At 44.9% G+C, this 21,339-nt stretch overlaps 1 protein-coding gene across 1 annotated transcript in view; it reads left to right on the plus strand.

The window, feature by feature from the left end:
• grik1a (glutamate receptor, ionotropic, kainate 1a) overlaps positions 1–21,339 on the plus strand; it is an 81,867-nt gene that overhangs the window by 43,721 nt on the left and 16,807 nt on the right. Inside the window, exons 5-8 of the mRNA XM_041851459.2 lie at positions 10,154–10,335; positions 13,199–13,252; positions 15,553–15,726; positions 16,054–16,197. Of these exons, the coding sequence (XP_041707393.2) occupies positions 10,154–10,335; positions 13,199–13,252; positions 15,553–15,726; positions 16,054–16,197 (554 nt within the window). The remainder of the gene's footprint in view (positions 1–10,153; positions 10,336–13,198; positions 13,253–15,552; positions 15,727–16,053; positions 16,198–21,339) is intronic.

Below are 21,339 nucleotides of genomic sequence, written 5' to 3' on the forward strand. Positions count from 1 at the left end.
CCTGCCTATATCCCAGTCTATATCCCAGTCTATATCCCAGTCTATTTCCCTGTCTATATCCCTGTCTATATCCCAGTCTATATCCCAGTCTATATCCCAGTCTATATCCCAGTCTATATCCCAGACTATATCCCAGTCTATATCCCAGTCTATATCCCAGTCTATATCCCAGACTATATCCCAGTCTATATCCCAGTCTATATCCCTGTCTATATCCCAGTCTATATCCCAGTCTATATCCCAGTCTATATCCCTGTGCATTCTTGTGTGTTTGTGAGAATGAGTAAAACATTGTATATTTCCGGTCGACAAGTAGACACCAGTAGACGTCCAGTTGGATGAATGTTTTCCTGTTGACTGAATGCTACTCTTATCTGTCCAATGCAATCCCAGTGTTTCATACACACCAGTCTACACACACACACACACACTGTGCTGTCTGTGTGACCCAGGGATGATGGGGTCTGGTAGCAGAAATGTCACGGTGGATGGATGATGTTGTTTATTCCTCTGTATTATTTTTTTTGGGGTGAAAGGTCAATCTGTAGGTAGGTAGAGAGACTTCTCTCCATAATATGAAGAAGATAAAACTAACCCAAAATATGGAATACATCAAAACAGGCAGACAACCTGCACCATGTCTTGACAATGAGTAAAACATTTTAAAATAACTTTGAAACGAGGATCACACCAGATGCTTCAAGTCCTCCTTGGTTAACACCATTTCAGACAGAGAGAGAGAGAGAGAGGGAGAGAAGAGAGAGAGAGAGGGGGAGAGAACAGAGAGAGAGAGAGAGGGAGAGAACAGAGAGGGGGAGAGAACAGAGAGAGAGAGGGGGAGAGAACAGAGAGAGAGGGGGAGAGAACAGAGAGAGAGAGGGGGAGAGAACAGAGAGAGAGAGAAGGGGAGAGAACAGAGAGAGAGAGGGGGAGAGAACAGAGAGAGAGAGGGGGAGAGAATAGAGAGAGAGAGAGAGAGGGAGATAACAGAGAGGGGGAGAGAACAGAGAGAGAGAGGGGGAGAGAACAGAGAGGGATACAGAGAGAATAGAGAGAGGGAATAGAAATAAACAGAAAGAGAGAAAATGATGACAGTATAGAGCAAAAGAGTGAGAGATTGTCTTGTTGACACACCCAGGTCTTATCTCAGTAGGCTATCCACAGCCAGATGTTACCAAGCTGACGATTTAGCCACATGTTACCTAAGCGACGGCAGGAAGGACCCCCCCACCCTCCCCCTTCTCATGTCTTATCCTTGGTACATCTGTCAGAGTAAGGATGACCTTGGCTGCGTCCCAACTTCTATATAGTGCACTACTTTTGACATAGGGAATGTAGGAAATAGGGAGTACCATTTAGCCGTAATGGTTAGCCGTAACGGTTAGCCGTAACGGTTAGCCGTAACGGTTAGCCGTAACGATTAGCCGTAACGGTTAGCCGTAACGATTAGCCGTAACGATTAGCCATAACGATTAGCCATAATAATTAGCCATAATGCCCCTGGACCAAGGTGGTTAGACGTAGTTTGTATTGTGTATCCCATAGATATATAAAGTGCATTCGGTGCATTCGGATGCCAAGAGTATGCAAAGCTGTCATCGAGGCAAAGGGTGGTTATTTGAAGAATCTCAAATGTAAAATATATTGTGATTTGTTTAACACTTTTTTGGTTACTACATGATTCCATATGTGTTATTTCATAGTTTTGATGTCTTCACTATTATTCTACAATGTAAAAAATCGTAGAAATAAAGAAAAACTTTGAAAGAGTAGGTGTGTCCAAACGTTTGACTGGTGTGTGTGTGTGTGTGTGTGTATATATATATATATATATATATATATATATATATATATATATACAGTGGGGAAAAAAAGTATTTAGTCAGCCACCAATTGTGCAAGTTCTCCCACTTAAAAAAGATGAGAGAGGCCTGTAATTTTCATCATAGGTACACGTCAACTATGACAGACAAATTGAGAAGAAAAAAATCCAGAAAATCACATTGTAGGATTTTTAATGAATTTATTTGCAAATTATGGTGGAAAATAAGTATTTGGTCACCTACAAACAAGCAAGATTTCTGGCTCTCACAGACCTGTAACTTCTTCTTTAAGAGGCTCCTCTATCCTCCACTCGTTACCTGTATTAATGGCACCTGTTTGAACTTGTTATCAGTATAAAAGACACCTGTCCACAACCTCAAACAGTCACACTCCAAACTCCACTATGGCCAAGACCAAAGAGCTGTCAAAGGACACCAGAAACAAAATTGTAGACCTGCACCAGGCTGGGAAGACTGAATCTGGAATAGGTAAGCAACTTGGTTTGAAGAAATCAACTGTGGGAGCAATTATTAGGAAATGGAAGACATACAAGACCACTGATAATCTCCCTTGATCTGGGGCTCCACGCAAGATCTCACCCCGTGGGGTCAAAATGATCACAAGAACGGTGAACAAAAATCCCAGAACCACACAGGGGGACCTAGTGAATGACCTGCAGAGAGCTGGGACCAAAGTAACAAAGCCTACCATCAGTAACACACTATGCCGCCAGGGACTCAAATCCTGCAGTGCCAGACGTGTCCCCCTGCTTAAGCCAGTACATGTCCAGGCCCGTCTGAAGTTTGCTAGAGTGCATTTGGATGGTCCAGAAGAGGATTGGGAGAATGTCATATGGTCAGATGAAACCAAAATAGAACTTTTTGGTAAAAACTCAACTCGTCGTGTTTGGAGGACAAAGAATGCTGAGTTGCATCCAAAGAACACCATACCTACTGTGAAGCATGGGGGTGGAAACATCATGCTTTGGGGCTGTTTTTCTGCAAAGGGACCAGGACGACTGATCCGTGTAAAGGAAAGAATGAATGGGGCCATGTATCGTGAGATTTTGAGTGAAAACCTCCTTCCATCAGCAAGGGCATTGAAGATGAAACGTGGCTGGGTCTTTCAGCATGACAATGATCCCAAACACACCGCCCGGGCAACGAAGGAGTGACTTCGTAAGAAGCATTTCAAGGTCCTGGAGTGGCCTAGCCAGTCTCCAGATCTCAACCCCATAGAAAATCGTTGGAGGGAGTTGGAAGTCCGTGTTGCCCAGCGACAGCCCCAAAACATCACTGCTCTAGAGGAGATCTGCATGGAGGAATGGGCCAGCAACAGTGTGTGAAAACCTTGTGAAGACTTACAGAAAACTTTTGACCTGTGTCATTGCCAACAAAGGGTATATAACAAAGTATTGAGAAACTTTTGTTATTGACCAAATACTTATTTTCCACCATAATTTGCAAATAAATTCATTAAAAATCTTACAATGTGATTTTCTGGATTTTTTTCCCTCATTTTGTCTGTCATAGTTGACGTGTACCTATGATGAAAATTACAGGCCTCTCTCATCTTTTTAAGTGGGAGAACTTGCACAATTGGTGGCTGACTAAATACTTTTTTTCCCCACTGTATATATATATATATATACTACCGTTCAAAAGTTTGGGGTCACTTAGACATTTCCTTGTTTTCGAAAGAAAAGCAATTATTTTGTCCATTAAAATAACATCAAATTGATCAGAAAAACTGTGTAGACATTGTTCATGTTGTAAATGGCTATTGTAGCTGGAAACGGCCATATCTCAGACTGGCCAATAAAAATAAAAGATTAAAATGGGCAGTCTGAGATATGGCTTTTTCTTTGCATCTCTGCCTAGAAGGTCTGCATCCCGGAGTCGCCGCTTCACTGTTGACGTTGAGACTGGTGTTTTGCGGGTACTATTTAATGAAGATGCCAGTTGAGGACCTGTGAGGCGTCTGTTTCTATGTAGATATTCCATAAAAAATCTGCCATTTCCAGCTACAATAGCCATTTACAACATGAACAATGTCTACACTGTATTTCTGATCAAGTTGATGTTATTTTAATGGACGAAAAAATTGTTTTTCTTTCGAAAACAAGGACATTTCTAAGTGACCCCAAACTTTTGAACAGTACTGTATATACTGTATCATAGCTATTCATTCAGTGTGTATCCCATAGAGATATACAGTATACTGTATATATAACTATTAATTCAGTGTGTATCCCATGGAGATACAGTTGAAGTCGGAAGTTTACATACACCTTAGCCAAATACATTTAAACTCTGTTTTTCACAATTCCTGACATTTAATCCTAGTAAAAATTCCCTGTCTTAGGTCAGTTAGGATCACCACTTTATTTTAAGAATGTGAAATGTCAGAATAATACTAGAGAGAATGATTTATTTCAGCTTTTATTTATTTCATCACATTCCCAGTGGGTCAGAAGTTTACATACACTCAATTAGTATTTGGTAGCATTGCCTTTTAAATTGTTTAACTTGGGTCAAATGTTTTGGGTAGCCTTCCACAAGCTTCCCACAATAAGTTGGGTGAATTTTGGCCCATTCCTCCTGACAGAGCTGGTGTAACTGAGTCAGGTTTGTAGGCCTCCTTGCTCGCACACGCTTTTTCAGTTCTGCCCAGGGGCGGCCTGTTCAATAGGGCAATATGGGCGACGCACTGCCAAACAGGAAAAGGAAGGGATTTTTTTTCTAATCAATTATATCACAGCAACAGTAGTTATCAGTGTTGTAATCTATACGTCTGATCTGCCACAGTGCCACACTGCCACTAAATGTCGAATCAGGCTAAAGTCGTGCTTCAAATGGCTCCCCCCCCCTTTTGGGGCGATTTCAGTCAGGTTGAAAATCGCCCAGAAGTCTGTCATAGACTCCCATGTAAAATCTATTTTTTCAAATTTCAGAGCCTTCAATACAATCTCAATGGGTGTCTGTGGGCTTGCACTTACGCGCTTTCGTCATACGTTACGTAACCATGAACGTAACTGAGAAAAGAGCGGATTGTTTGAAAGAAGTTCCTTTTTGTCGGCGAACAAATGAAGATAAATTGGCAACGAAACAATTAGGACCTCCCAGACCAAATTTAATAATTCAACAGGTTTCTACTAAAGGCGGAAAGTCCTACACCCGAGGATTTTCCAAAAATTGGTACGAACGAAAAAAGACATTGCCACTCACTCAACTGGATGAGGGATACAGGCTAGCTGTCCGCCGCCACAACGATGAGGTTAGTGTTGATAATCACAAGTTTACTGGAGAACTGAGACCAAGTAGAGACTTTGGACAGGGTGGATATGGTATAATAAAGGCAGTTTATTCAGAGGTAAAGATATCTGGAATCGCGTTCACGGACCCGTTCGTCAAACTCTTAGGGAGCTATAAATTAAGCCCCATTACTTACCATATCAGATAAGAGAAATTGCTGCAGCTACATATATTTTACATCCTGGCCCTACATAGTTCACTATTTGCATCACTTACCAAAATATTACATGTGGTCATATATGCTTGGAAAGTGGAGATGCCATAGAACGTCAAAAAAGTAAACATTGCTGGAGACACATTGCCGTTTTGGAGAAGACATCGCGTTTGCTAGCGAAGAGATTTGTTGTGGCAAATGAACTTGGGCTGGGAATTGCCAGGAACCTCACGATAAGATATATGCATCAGCATTGCGAGTCTCATGATTCTATACGTATTGCGATTCGATACTGTGATTTTATTGCGCACCATATGTCTGTTGCAGAGGGATCAGAAAGCCATGAGAACGAGTTTTGATCAGTCATGGAAATAAAAGTGCTGAAAACAAATTGGCTCCCAATGTGAAAAGATTGAGAACAAGCTATGAAGGAACAATAATGGTGTTTTGGTGCAGGTACAGCCAACTAGCGCTAAAATATTGCGATATTGTCAATACAGTATATCGTAAAGTATCACTATGTAACTCGATTTCTTTCACCCCAATCCCTCAAATTAACGGTAAATAACTGAATTGTTTGCCCCACATTTAGCTAAGATGATTAGCTAGCCAGCTAAAATGTTTTATTTAGTTAGCAGTCGCATCTACAATAGTTTACTGTCAATAACATGTCTCCAAAAATGACGTGGTGTCTCCAATTGTGTTGACATTTTACAATTGCGATGCGCATCCATGAGTATCCACTTTCTGTAGCTCAGCTGGTAGAGCATGGTGCTTGTAACGCCAAGGTAGTGGGTTCGATCCCCGGGACCACCCATACACAAAAATGTATGCACGCATGACTGTAAGTCGCTTTGGATAAAAGCGTCTGCTAAATGGCATATTATTATTATTATTATTATTATCTGAAGAGAGCCCCGAAACATTGTGTGCAGACATTTTATGCAATAAATGAAGTAGGTTGAATCTAGTAGTTCTGATCTTCTGATTGGTCCTGATGAGTTGGCGAGGTCCCCTCCAGGCTACTGTCACTGTTGCATTGGCTCTGAGTCGGGTTCTCTGTCTTCAAATGTTCAGCCTAAGAGAGGGGATTTTTGTGTGTGTGTGTGTGTGTGTGTGTGTGTTTAACAGTGATGATGTGTGTGTGTGTGTGTGTGTTTAACAGTGATGATGTGTGTGTGTGTGTGTTTGTGTGTGTGTGTGTCCTCAGAGCAAGAACTCGTGAGTTGGAAGAACTGAGAGGCCTATGGCGTGGGTGTTGTCCTTGGCCACCTGCTGACAAGGCTGACAAGATAGGACCCTTTTGTCCATTGTTATTGGATAGGAACAGAACTTATAACCAGCTCCTGACCTAAATAGATCTTAGCACAACATTTTACTCAACATATCATATTCCATATTCACTATAACAAATATATTTACTACGACATTAGCAAGAACCGCCACATCCTCAGCCGGCTAATCCAGTGTGTGAAGTTTTGCGGAGTGTTTGAGTTAGCTTTGCGAGGCAAAGATGAAACTGAGGGCTCCACCAACCCTGGTAAGCCAACACTTTTGAGATCAGTCAATAAATGCTTCTGGTATTGACTTATATGCTGCCCCTGTCTTCATGTTGTTGCTGGACATATCTTTTTTAAAATGTGTGTAGGTCACCTAAATCATCAGAAAAATTGCCCCTCCTGAGAATTTTTTCAGGAGCCGCCACTGGTTCTGCCCACACATTTTCTATAGGATTGAGGTCAGGGCTTTGTGATGGCCACTCCAATACCTTGACTTTGTTGTCCTTAAGCCATTTTGCCACCGTTGGAAGTATGCTTGGGGTCATTGTCCATTTGGAAGACCCATTTGCGATCAAGCTTTAACTTCCTGACTGATGTCTTAAGATGTTGCTTCAATATATCCACATAATTTTCCTTCCTCATGATGCAATCTATTTTGTGAAGTGCACCAGTCCCTCCTGCAGCAAGCACCCCCACAGCATAATGCTGCCACCCCCGTGCTTCACGGTTGGGATGGTGTTCTTCGGCTTGCAAGCTACCCTCTTTTTCCTCCAAACATAATGATGGTCATTATGGCCAAACAGTTCTATTTTTTGTTTCATCAGACAAGAGGACATTTCTCCAAAAAGTACGATCTTTGCCCCCATGTGCAGTTGCAAACCGTAGTCTGGCTTTTTTATGGCGGTTTTGGAGCAGTGGCTTCTTCCTTGCTGAGCGGCCTTTCAGGTTGTCGATATAGGGTTCGCTTTACTGTGGATATAGATACTTTTGTACCTGTTTCCTCCAGTATCTTCACAAGGTCCTTTGCTGCTGTTCTGGGATTGATTTGCTAATTTTCCCACCAAAGTACGTTAATCTCTAGGAGACAGAACGCGTCTCCTTCCTGAGCGGTATGACGGCTGCGTGGTCCCATGGTGTTTATACTTGCGTACTATTGTTTGTACAGATGAACGTGGTACCTTCAGGCATTTGGAAATTGCTCCCAAGGATGAACCAGACTTGTGGAGGTCTACAATTATTTTTCTGAGGTCTTGGCTGATTTTTTTGATTTTCCCATGATGTCAAGCAAAGAGGCACTGAGTTTGAAGGTAGGCCTTGAAATACATCCACAGGTACACCTCCAATTGACTCAAATGATGTCAATTAGCCTATCAGAAGCTTCTAAAGCCATGACATAATTTTCTGGAATTTTCCAAGCTGTTTAAAGGCACAGTCAACTTAGTGTATGTAAACTTCTGGCCCACTGGAATTGTGATACAGTGAATTATAAGTGAAATAATCTGTCTGTAAACAATTGTTGGAAAAATTACTTGTGTCATGCGCAAAGTAGATGTCCTAATCGACCTGCCAAAACTATAGTTTGTTAACAATACATTTGTGGAGTGGTTGAAAAACGAGCTTTAATGACTCCAACCGAAGTGAATGTTGACACAGGTGGCAAACTTCCGACTTCAGCTGTATGTACTGTATATATAGCTATTAATTCTGTGGTACAATTCCTCCGTACCTTCAGGCTCTGATCAGTCCCTACACCCAAACGAGGGCATTGCGTTCATCCACCTCTGGCCTGCTGGCTCCCCTTCCTCTGCGGAAGCATAGTTCCCGCTCAGCCCAGTCAAAACTGTTCGCTGCTCTGACACCCCAATGGTGGAACAAGCTCCCTCACGACGCCAGGACAGCGGAGTCACTCACCACCTTCCGGAGACATTTGAAACCCCACCTCTTTAAGGAATACCTGGGATAGGATAAAGTAATCCTTCTACCCCCCCCCCTTACCTCAACCCACCCCCCCCAAAAAATAAATAAAAACAATTGTAAAGTGGTTATCCCACTGGCTATAAGGTAAATGCACCTATTTGTAAGTCGCTCTGGATAAGAGCGTCTGCTAAATGACGTAAATGTAAATCCTTTCATATATATATTTTTTAATTAGTCGTTTAAATAATTTTTTTTTTGTTCTTTTTTTTTTGTCATTTAGCAGATGCTCTTATCCAGAGCGACTTACAGGAGCAATTAGGTTTAAGTGCCTTGAGCAAGGGCACATATACAGATTTTTCACCTAGTCGGCTCGGGGATTAGAACCAGCGACCTTTAGGTTACTGGCACAACGCTCTTAACCACTAAGCTACCTGCCGCTATATGAGGGGCTTGTTGTGTATGTCAGTACCAGAGGTCACCCAGCCTCTACCATCTGTTCTCTAAGTGGCGTCCAACAGATTTTCACTTGGTTCTCTGGTCTGAGCCAACATGGCCTGCTACGACTTTGGTCTGGTTTCTAAATGTGTGTGAGTGAGTGAGACACACACACACACAGAGAGAGACACACACAGAGACACACACACACAGAGAGACCCAGAGACCCAACCAAATCATGAGAAAACAAAAAGAGAGGAGTCACTCTCTCTCTCTCTCTCTCTCTCATAAAACATTCCTCAAGACTAATCTGTGTTCATTGTTCTTATTGCAAGTAGGACAGTTTAATTCAGACGCTATGGATGCGTCTCAAATGGTACCCTATCCCCTACATAGAGCCCTATGGTCCCTGGTCAAAAGTAGTGCACAGGGAATAGGGTGTCATTTGGGATGCATACCCAAACAATACCTGGGCAAAATATGAATATGGGCCCGCAGCTGGGTGCAACCATGGAACCTCAGCTGGGTGCAACCATAGAACCTCAGCTGGGTGCAACCATAGAACCTCAGCTGGGTACAACCATAGAACCTCAGCTGGGTGCAACCATAGAACCTCAGCTGGGTGCAACCATAGAACCTCAGCTGGGTGCAACCATAGAACCTCAGCTGGGTGCAACCATAGAACCTCAGCTGGGTACAACCATAGAACCTCAGCTGGGTGCAACCATAGAACCTCAGCTGGGTGCAACCATAGAACCTCAGCTGGGTACAACCATAGAACCTCAGCTGGGTGCAACCATAGAACCTCAGCTGGGTGCAACCATAGAACCTCAGCTGGGTGCAACCATAGAACCTCAGCTGGGTGCAACCATAGAACCTCAGCTGGGTGCAACCATAGAACCTCAGCTGGGTGCAACCATAGAACCTCAGCTGGGTACAACCATAGAACCTCAGCTGGGTGCAACCATAGAACCTCAGCTGGGTGCAACCATAGAACCTCAGCTGGGTGCAACCATAGAATCTCAGCTGGGTACAACCATAGAACCTCAGCTGGGTGCAACCTCAGGCAGGGATACTAATATGGATCTAACCATACTATATTGTTATTGGTTGTGTTCCAGGTCTGATGCTACTAGGTCTAACCATACTATATTGTATGATATGTTGTGTTCCAGGTCTGATGCTACTAGGTCTAACCATACTATATTGTATGATATGTTGTGTTCCAGGTCTGATGCGGATGCAGGAGTTGATCAAGGCTCCGTCTAAGTTGAACCTGAAGATCAGGATACGGCAGCTTCCACCTGGAGAGATTGATGCCAGACCTCTTCTGAAGGAGATGAAGAAAGACAAAGAGTACTATATCTTGTTTGACTGCTCCTACCGCACCTCCGCAGAGATACTCAAACAGGTACCAACCCTGACCCTGACCCTGACCCTGACCCTAACCATGACCCTGACCCTGACTCTGACCCTGACCCTAACCCTGACTCTGACCCTGACCCTGACCCTAACCCTGACCCTAACCCTGACCCTGACCCTGACCCTAACCCTAACCCTGACCTTGACCCTAACCCTGACTCTGACCCTAACCCTGACCCTGACCCTAACCCTAACCCTGACCCTGATCCTGACCCTGACCCTAACCCTGACCCTGACCCTGACCCTACCACGCTGGCGCTGAGATACTCAGATAGCACAGGACCATGGCTTTTGTGGAGTGATAGCTAACGCGGCTTTGTGGAGTGATAGCTAACGCGGCTTTGTGGAGTGATAGCTAACGCGGCTTTGTGGAGTGATAGCTAACGCGGCTTTGTGGAGTGATAGCTAACGCGACTTTGTGGAGTGATAGCTAACGCGGCTTTGTGGAGTGATAGCTAACGCAGCTTTGTGGAGTGATAGCTAACGCGGCTTTGTGGAGTGATAGCTAACGCAGCTTTGTGGAGTGATAGCTAACGCGGCTTTGTGGAGTGATAGCTAACGCGGCTTTGTGGAGTGATGGCTAACGCGTCTTTGTGGAGTGATAGCTAACACAGCTTTGTGGAGTGATAGCTAACGCGGCTTTGTGGAGTGATAGCTAACGCGGCTTTGTGGAGTGATAGCTAACGCGGCTTTGTGGAGTGATAGCTAACGCGGCTTTGTGGGAGTGATAGCTAACGCAGCTTTGTGGAGTGATAGCTAACACAGCTTTGTGGATGCTAACGCAGCTTTGTGGAGTGATAGCTAACGCAGCTTTGTGGAGTGATAGCTAACGCAGCTTTGTGGAGTGATAGCTAACGCGGCTTTGTGGAGTGATAGCTAACGCGGCTTTGTGGAGTGATAGCTAACGCAGCTTTGTGGAGTGATAGCTAACGCGGCTTTGTGGAGTGATAGCTAACGCGGCTTTGTGGAGTGATAGCTAACGCAGCTTTGTGGAGTGATAGCTAAAGTACCTTTGTGTGTGCAGACTTATCTTTGGGCTCAGAAGGCTTTGCACCCAGTGAGGTTCAGAGACTAAATGTACTATGTTACACAGGCTGATTCTGGTTGTAGTTCTCAAGACGTACTCTGTTACACAGGCTGATTCTGGTTGTAGTTCTCAAGACGTACTCTGTTACACAGGCTGATTCTGGTTGTATAGTTGGAATCTAGCTCAGCATAAGATGATTCCACTCTTCCCAACACTCTCTACAGTTCAGTACATACAGAAAAAAATGGTGCTGTTATCCCTACATCCCTACACATTGGACACACACACACACACACACACACACACACACACACACACACACACACACACACACACACACACACACACACACACTGGACACACACACACACACACACACACAGACACACACTGGACACACACACACACTGGACACACACACACACACACACACACACACACACACACACACATACACACACTGGACACACACACACACACTGGACACACACACACACACACACACACACAGACACACACTGGACACACACACACACTTGACACACACACACACACACTGGGCACCAGAGGGGAGAGATGTGAAGCTAATTGCCTTTTTGGTTTTCCTGCAGTTTTCAAAAAGTTATTGATGTTTTATAATGAGAACAACCTCCCAGTGGGAGTCTGTTGAGAACAACCTCCCAGTGGGAGTCTGTTGAGAACAACCTCCCAGTGGGAGTCTGTTGAGAACAACCTCCCAGTGGGAGTCTGTTGAGAACAACCTCCCAGTCTGTTGAGAACAACCTCCCAGTGGGAGTCTATTGAGAACAACCTCCCAGTCTGTTGAGAACAACCTCCCAGTGGGAGTCTGTTGAGGACAACCTCCCAGTGGGAGTCTGTTGAGGACAACCTCCCAGTGGGAGTCTGTTGAGAACAACCTCCCAGTCTGTTGAGGACAACCTCCCAGTGGGAGTCTGTTGAGGACAACCTCCCAGTGGGAGTCTGTTGAGAACAACCTCCCAGTGGGAGTCTATTGAGAACAACCTCCCAGTGGGAGTCTGTTGAGAACAACCTCCCAGTGGGAGTCTATTGAGAGCAACCTCCCAGTCTGTTGAGGACAACCTCCCAGTCTGTTGAGAACAACCTCCCAGTGGGAGTCTATTGAGAACAACCTCCCAGTCTGTTGAGAACAACCTCCCAGTGGGAGTCTGTTGAGGACAACCTCCCAGTGGGAGTCTGTTGAGGACAACCTCCCAGTGGGAGTCTGTTGAGAACAACCTCCCAGTCTGTTGAGGACAACCTCCCAGTGGGAGTCTGTTGAGGACAACCTCCCAGTGGGAGTCTGTTGAGAACAACCTCCCAGTGGGAGTCTGTTGAGAACAACCTCCCAGTGGGAGTCTATTGAGAACAACCTCCCAGTCTGTTGAGGACAACCTCCCAGTGGGAGTCTGTTGAGAACAACCTCCCAGTCTGTTGAGGACAACCTCTCAGTGGGAGTCTGTTGAGGACAACCTCCCAGTCTGTTGAGGACAACCTCTCAGTGGGAGTCTGTTGAGGACAACCTCCCAGTGGGAGTCTGTTGAGAACAACCTCCCAGTGGGAGTCTATTGAGAACAACCTCCCAGTGGGAGTCTGTTGAGAACAACCTCCCAGTGGGAGTCTGTTGAGAACAACCTCCCAGTGGGAGTCTGTTGAGAACAACCTCCCAGTGGGAGTCTGTTGAGGACAACCTCCCAGTGGGAGTCTGTTGAGGACAACCTCCCAGTGGGAGTCTGTTGAGGACAACCTCCCAGTGGGAGTCTGTTGAGGACTGTCTACTACTGTCTAGTTCTTCTTTCCTACGCAGCTCTCTTCGATGGGAATGATGACAGAATACCACCATTTCTTCTTCACTACATTGGTGAGCTCTGAATTCCTGACTCACTCGTCAACATTTCTAGTAGCATAACATCTCCAATTACAGTGTATGATATACCATTAGATAGAATTGTCTGCTAAATTGCAAATGTTACATATTATTATTATTATTATTATTATGAAGCTCTGAATGTGCACTTTTATAAACTGTAAAAAACAGAATATAAATGTTAATAACATATACAGTGAGGGAAAAAAGTATTTGATCCCCTGCTGATTTTGTACGTTTGCCCACTGACAAAGACATGATCAGTCTATAATTTTAATGCTAGGTTTATTTGAACAGTGAGAGACAGAATAACAACAAAAAAATCCAGAAAAACGCATGTCAAAAATGATATAAATTGATTTGCATCTTAAAATAAGTATTTGACCCCTCTGCAAAACATGACTTAGTACTTGGTGGCAAAACCCTTGTTGGCAATCACAGAGGTCAGACGTTTCTTGTAGTTGGCCACCAGGTTTGCCCACATCTCAGGAGGGATTTTGTCCCACTCCTCTTTGCAGATCTTCTCCAAGTCATTAAGGTTTCGAGGCTGACGTTTGGCAACTCAAACCTTCAGCTCCCTCCACAGATTTTCTATGTAATTAAGGTCTGGAGACTGGCTAGGCCACTCCAGGACCTTAATGTGCTTCTTCTTGAGCCACTCCTTTGTTGCCTTGGCCGTGTGTTTTGGGTCATTGTCATGCTGGAATACCCATCCACGACCCATTTTCAATGCCCTGGCTGAGGGAAGGAGGTTCTCACCCAAGATTTGACGGTACATGGCCCCGTCCATCGTCCCTTTGATGTGGTGAAGTTGTCCTGTCCCCTTAGCAGAAAAACACCCCCAAAGCATAATGTTTCCACCTCCATGTTTGACGGTGGGGATGGTGTTCTTGGGGTCATAGGCAGCATTCCTCCTCCTCCAAACATGGCGAGTTGAGTTGATGCCAAAGAGCTCCATTTTGGTCTCATCTGACCACAACACTTTCACCCAGTTCTCCTCTGAATCATTCAGATGTTCATTGGCAAACTTCAGACGGCCCTGTATATGTGCTTTCTTGAGCAGGGGGGACCTTGCGGGCGCTGCAGGATTTCAGTCCTTCACGGCGTAGTGTGTTACCAATTGTTTTCTTGGTGACTATGGTCCCAGCTGCCTTGAGATCATTGACAAGATCCTCCCGTGTAGTTCTGGGCTGATTCCTCACCGTTCTCATGATCATTGCAACTCCACGAGGTGAGATCTTACATGGAGCCCCAGGCAGAGGGAGATTGACAGTTATTTTGTGTTTCTTCCATTTGCGAATAATCGCACCAACTGTTGTCACCTTCTCACCAAGCTGCTTGGCGATGGTCTTGTAGCCCATTCCAGCCTTGTGTAGGTCTACAATCTTGTCCCTGACATCCTTGGAGAGCTCTTTGGTCTTGGCCATGGTGGAGAGTTTGGAATCTGATTGATTGATTGCTTCTGTGGACAGGTGTCTTTTATACAGGTAACAAGCTGAGATTAGGAGCACTCCCTTTAAGAGTGTGCTCCTAATCTCAGCTCGTTACCTGTATAAAAGACACCTGGGAGCCAGAAATCTTTCTGATTGAGAGGGGGTCAAATACTTATTTCCCTCATTAAAATGCAAATCAATTTATAACATTTTTGACATGCGTTCTTTTGGATTTTGTTGTTGTTATTCTGTCTCTCACTGTTCAAATAAACCTACCATTAAAATTACCGACTGATCATTTCTTTGTCAGTGAGCAAACGTACAAAATCAGCAGGGGATCAAATACTTTTTTCCCTCACTGTAGTTGTTCAGACACATCATCTTCCATTTCATTAAAGGTCTCTTTATTCTTAATCTCCCTCTCCCTTGCTATACTTCCCTCTCTCTCCCCCTCTCTCTCCCCCGCTCTCGCCCTCTCTTCTCTCCCTCCCCTCTCTCTCCCCCGCTCTCGCCCTCTCTTCCTCCCCCTGCTCTCGCCCTCTCTCCCCTCCCCCTCTCTCTCCCCCTCTCTTCTCCCCTTCCCCTTCTTGCCCCCTCTTCTCCCCCTCTTTCTCTCTCTCCCCCGCTCTCCCCCTCTCTTCTCTTCTCTCCCTCCCCTCTCTCTCCCCCCTCTCTTCTCTCCCTCCCCCTCTCTCTCCCCCTCTCTCTCCCCGCTCTCCCCCTCTCTTCTCTTCTCTCCCTCCCCCTCTCTCACCCTCTCTTCTCCCCCTCTCCCCCTCCCCCCCCACTCTCGCCCTCTCTCCCCACCCCCTCCAACCCCCTTCCCCCTCTCCCTCTCTCTCCCCATCCGTCCATCTCTAGGATCTGTTTGCGTTAGACCTGGAACCTTATCGCTACAGTGGGGTTAATATGACAGGTTTCAGGCTGTTGAATATAGACGACCCTTATGTAGCCTCCACCATGGAGAAGTGGTCTCTGGAGAGGCTTCAGGCTCCACCTAAACAGGAGAGTGGATTAATGGATGGAGTTATGACGGTTAGAATACACACACACACACACACACACACACACACATACACACAAAGGCATGCATGCGCACGCACACACACACTAATGAATGCACGCAGGCATGCACACACACACACACACACACACACACACACACACACATACACACAAAGGCATGCATGCACACACACACACACACACACACACAAACGTTTTGATTTTTTAAAATGTTATCTGTGATTTAATGTAACAGATGCCAAAGCCCCTAACTAACCTACATAATTAATGTAATGTAACTAACCTTAACTAACCTAAATGTTTTAACCTCTCTCCTCCATGTGATCCTGGTTCCAGACGGAGGCAGCGTTGATGTATGATGCGGTTTTCATGGTTGCCGTGGCATCACAGCGAGCCACTCAGATGACGGTCAGCTCCCTGCAGTGTCACCGACACAAACCCTGGCGCTTCGGACCGCGCTTCATGAACCTCTTCAAAGAGGTTGGTAATGTAGCCTCTTTGGTCTAGACCTGGGCTGTCTTCACTAAGCCCTAGACAACCAGGTGAGGGGAGTTCCTCACTAAGCCCTAGGCAACCAGGTGAGGGGAGTTCCTCACTAAGCCCTAGGCAACCAGGTGAGGGGAGTTCCTCACTAAGCCCTAGGCAACCAGGTGAGGGGAGTTCCTCACTAAGCCCTAGACAACCAGGTGAGGGGAGTTCCTCACTAAGCCCTAGACAACCAGGTGAGGGGAGTTCCTCACTAAGCCCTAGGCAACCAGGTGAGGGGAGTTCCTCACTAAGCCCTAGGCAACCAGGTGAGGGGAGTTCCTCACTAAGCCCTAGGCAACCAGGTGAGGGAGTTCCTCACTAAGCCCTAGGCAACCAGGTGAGGGGAGTTCCTCACTAAGCCCTAGGCAACCAGGTGAGGGGAGTTCCTCACTAAGCCCTAGGCAACCAGGTGAGGGGAGTTCCTCACTAAGCCCTAGGCAACCAGGTGAGGGGAGTTCCTCACTAAGCCCTAGACAACCAGGTGAGGGGAGTTCTTCACTAAGCCCTAGGCAACCAGGTGAGGGGAGAAGCCCTAGGCAACCAGGTGAGGGGAGTTCCTCACTAAGCCCTAGACAACCAGGTGAGGGGAGTTCTTCACTAAGCCCTAGGCAACCAGGTGAGGGGAGTTCCTCACTAAGCCCTAGGCAACCAGGTGAGGGGAGTTCTTCACTAAGCCCTAGACAACCAGGTGAGGGGAGTTCCTCACTAAGCCCTAGACAACCAGGTGAGGGGAGTTCCTCACTAAGCCCTAGGCAACCAGTTGAGGGGAGTTCTTCACTAAGCCCTAGACAACCAGGTGAGGGGAGTTCCTCACTAAGCCCTAGACAACCAGGTGAGGGGAGTTCCTCACTAAGCCCTAGGCAACCAGGTGAGGGGAGTTCCTGACTAATCAGTGACCTTAATTCATCAATCAAGTCCAAGGGAGGGGAGAGAACCTGCAGACACTCGTCCCTGCGTGGAATGAGTTGGACACATAAAGTGCCTTCAGAAAGGATTCATTTTGTCCACATTGTTGTGTTACAGCCTGAATTTAAAATGGATTACATTGAGATGTTTGGTCACTGGCCTACACATAATATCCCATAATGTCAAAGTGGAATTATATATTTTGAAATGTTTATAAATGAATAACAAATGAAAAGCTGAAATGTCTTAAGTCAATAAGTATTCAACCCCTTTGTTATGGCAAGCCTAAAAAAAGTTCAGGAGTGAAAATGTGCTTAACAAGTCACATAATAAGTTGCATCGACTCACTCTGTGTGCAATAATTGTGTTTAACATGAGTTTTTGAATGACTACCTCATCTCTGTACCCCACACATACAATTATCTGTAAGGTCCCTCAGTCGAGCAGTGAATCTCATACACAGATTCAACCACAAAGACCAGGGAGGTTTTCCAATGACTCGCAAAGAAGGGCAACGATTAGTAGATGGGTGAAAAAAAAAAAAAAGCAGACATTGAATATCCCTTTGAGCATGGTGAAGTTATTAATTACACTTTGGATGATGTATCAATACACCCAGTCACTACAAAGATACATGCGTCCTTCCTAACTCAGTTGCCGGAGAGGAAGGAAACCACTCAGGTATTTCACCACGAGGCCAATGGTGACTTTAAATCAGTTACAGAGTTTAATGGCTGTAATAGGAGAAAACTGAGGATGGATCAGCAACATTGTAGTTACTCCACAATACTAACCTAAATGACAGAGTGAAAATAAGGAAGCCTGTACAGAATGCAAATATTCCAAAACATGTATCCTGTTTGCAACAAAGCACTAAAGTAATACTATAAAAAATGTGGCAAAGAAATTAACTTTTTGTCCTGAATACAAAGTGTTATGTTTGTGGGAAATCCAATACAACACATTACTGAGTACCACTCTCCATATTTTCGAGCATAGTGGTGGCTGCATCGTGTTATGGGTATGCTTGTAATCGTTAAGGACTGGGGAGTTTTTCAGGATAGAAAATAAATGGAATGGAGCTAAGCACAGGCAAAATCCTAGAGTAAAACCTGGTTCAGTCTGCTTTCCAACAGACACTGGGAGATGAATTCATCTTTCAGCAGGACAATGACCTAAAACACAATGGCAAATCGTTGAGGGAGTGCACGCGCCAGATCACGCACAGAAGACTACCTGGGATGCTGCATGAAACATTTGGAAAGTGCCCATTTTGGCGATGTCTGATTTTTTGATTGTCATAACTCACCACGTCCAGCACTAATAAGCAGAGCTTCACAGTCTTTTTTTCACCAGGCCTCGGTGTGAAAGAGCAACATTTCATGATCTGATGATCCCATATATCCAGTGGAAACGTCATTTAAAAAAAAACTGCTGTCTGTCCTGAGCTCACTGGCGCGGGAAACTCTGAGGGCCCGGAATAGGCTAGTTGATACAATGTTGCATGTTCGCTAGTGACAGCTTCGAGCCGGACCCAGTTGATGATTTGATACAATGTTGCACTTCACTAGCAATAGCTCAAGTCAAGACAGATAGAAAGGGAGGCAGACAGGCGGAGTAATATTTACTTTACTTAGTGATGATGAAGTCATAGACTTACTGCTGCAGTGGCCTATAGGCTATCTCTGAGTTCTATAGGCTATCTCTGAGTTCTATAGGCTATCTCTGAGCTCTATAGGCTATCTCTGAGCTCTATAGGCTATCTCTGAGCTCTATAGGCTATCTCTGAGCTCTATAGGCTATCTCTGAGCTCTATAGGCTATCTCTGAGCTCTATAGGCTCTCTCTGAGCTCTATAGGCTATCTCTGAGTTCTATAGGCTCTCTCTGAGTTCTATAGGCTCTCTCTCTGAGTTCTATAGGCTATCTCTGAGTTCTATAGGCTATCTCTGAGCTCTATAGGCTATCTCTGAGCTCTATAGGCTCTCTCTGAGTTTTATAGGCTCTCTCTGAGTTCTATAGGCTCTCTCTGAGTTCTATAGGCTCTCTGAGTTCTATAGGCTCTCTCTGAGTTCTATAGGCTCTCTCTCTGAGTTCTATAGGCTATCTCTGAGTTCTATAGGCTATCTCTGAGCTCTATAGGCTCTCTCTGAGCTCTATAGGCTCTCTCTGAGCTCTATAGGCTCTCTCTGAGTTCTATAGGCTCTCTCTGAGTTCTATAGGCTCTCTCTGAGTTCTATAGGCTCTCTCTGAGTTCTATAGGCTCTCTCTGTTCTATAGGCTCTCTCTCTGAGTTCTATAGGCTCTCTCTGAGTTCTATAGGCTCTCTCTGTTCTATAGGCTCTCTCTCTGAGTTCTATAGGCTCTCTCTGAGTTCTATAGGCTCTCTCTGTTCTATAGGCTCTCTCTCTGTTCTATAGGCTCTCTCTCTGAGTTCTATAGGCTCTCTCTGAGTTCTATAGGCTCTCTCTCTGTTCTATAGGCTCTCTCTCTGTTATATAGGCTCTCTCTCTGAGTTCTATAGGCTCTCTCTGAGTTCTATAGGCTCTCTCTCTGTTCTATAGGCTCTCTCTGAGTTCTATAGGCTCTCTCTCTGTTCTATAGGCTCTCTCTCTGTTCTATAGGCTCTCTCTGTTCTTAGGCTCTCTGAGTTCTATAGGCTCTCTCTGAGTTCTATAGGCTCTCTCTCTGTTCTGTAGGCTCTCTCTGTTCTATAGGCTCTCTCTCTGTTATATAGGCTCTCTCTCTGAGTTCTATAGGCTCTCTCTGAGTTCTATAGGCTCTCTCTCTGTTCTATAGGCTCTCTCTCTGTTCTATAGGCTCTCTCTGAGTTCTATAGGCTATCTCTGAACTCATTTCTTTAGCCGCCAATGGATCACAGTGTATCAATGTGTCCATATGGCAGAGGCTGGTGCTCTCGCCTTAGTTAAATTTTAACTTTTAGATTTATTTTAACATTTACTTCAGATTTGTATGATTAACCACGTGACAATGATTTGGAGAAATTAAAACGTTATTATTGAAATGAAACCGTTCCATGAAAATGCGCATTTTTTTAAATTATCATAACTGGAACCCAGATCGGTAGAAATGGTAGGATAAATTGTAAGCTTCCCCAAACTTGAAACTCACGAGCTGCCTATGGTTTTTCCTATAGCACCCATTTAAAAAAAATAGTGAACGTGCAAGCGCGTGCACACATAGTAGGTCCCGTGAAAAAAATGCCTGCCAATGGACATCAAAGGCTTGTCCAACTGATTCGTTCTGCAGCCGGCTCTGTACAGAGGTGAATCAGAGTGAACCATGAACCTTGTAATTCACACTGACTCAAACCCAGCTATATTTGGCTGGCCTGGTTATGACCTTGTAATTCACACTGAGCCAAACCTGGCCTGGTTATGACCTTGTAATTCACTCTGAGCCAAACCCATCTGTATTTGGCTGGCCTGGTTATGCATCCTCCATAGTTCACTCAATAAATAACTGGGTTGTTTGGTTAACCCAACTGCTGGGTTGCAGGTGTTGGGTCACTTAGTTGGGTTGTTTTCTTTCTCCCGGTCGCGGCCTGCTAGTTATTAATTACCTTTATTATAATTTGTAATAAATCATCTACATTTTCCAGAATTCAAAAAATAACCCAAAAAAGAATGTACATTTGATGAACAGGAAGGACATTTACTATCACGGATCGCCAATATGATCTATCTGAAAGCCACGCCCCCTAATAAGCCACGCCTCCTGAAAATAACCTAAAGATTAGATTAGATTAGGATTAGGTGCTTGGTCAACCCAGCATGATGGTTAAATTAAGCCAAATGACGGTTACATTTAATCCCATGTTATTCACGCAACCCGACTGGTTCTGTCAAAAGAACATAGCGTGTGTTCTGTCCCAATATTTACCAATGGGTTTCCAAATAACCCAAATTGTAAACAGCTCTCCTCTTCCCCCTCTCCTCTCCTCTTCCCCTCTCTCCTCTCCTCTTCCCATCTCTCCTTTCTTGCCCATTGGTGTGAATCAGGCTTTAGGTGTGTCATGAACCTTCATAGGATAATCATTCACGCTAAGGGTTACAACAAAGATACAAACCCTGTCCCTTCATGAGTTTATTCAAAGACGAGAGTCCTGAATCCCTGGCCCAAAAATTAATCACATTTCTATTTTGTAGGGCTGTCAAGCTTTTCCTTGA

Source organism: Coregonus clupeaformis, chromosome 27 (genome assembly GCF_020615455.1).
Source record: "Coregonus clupeaformis isolate EN_2021a chromosome 27, ASM2061545v1, whole genome shotgun sequence".
Taxonomy (NCBI): Eukaryota; Metazoa; Chordata; class Actinopteri; order Salmoniformes; family Salmonidae; genus Coregonus; species Coregonus clupeaformis.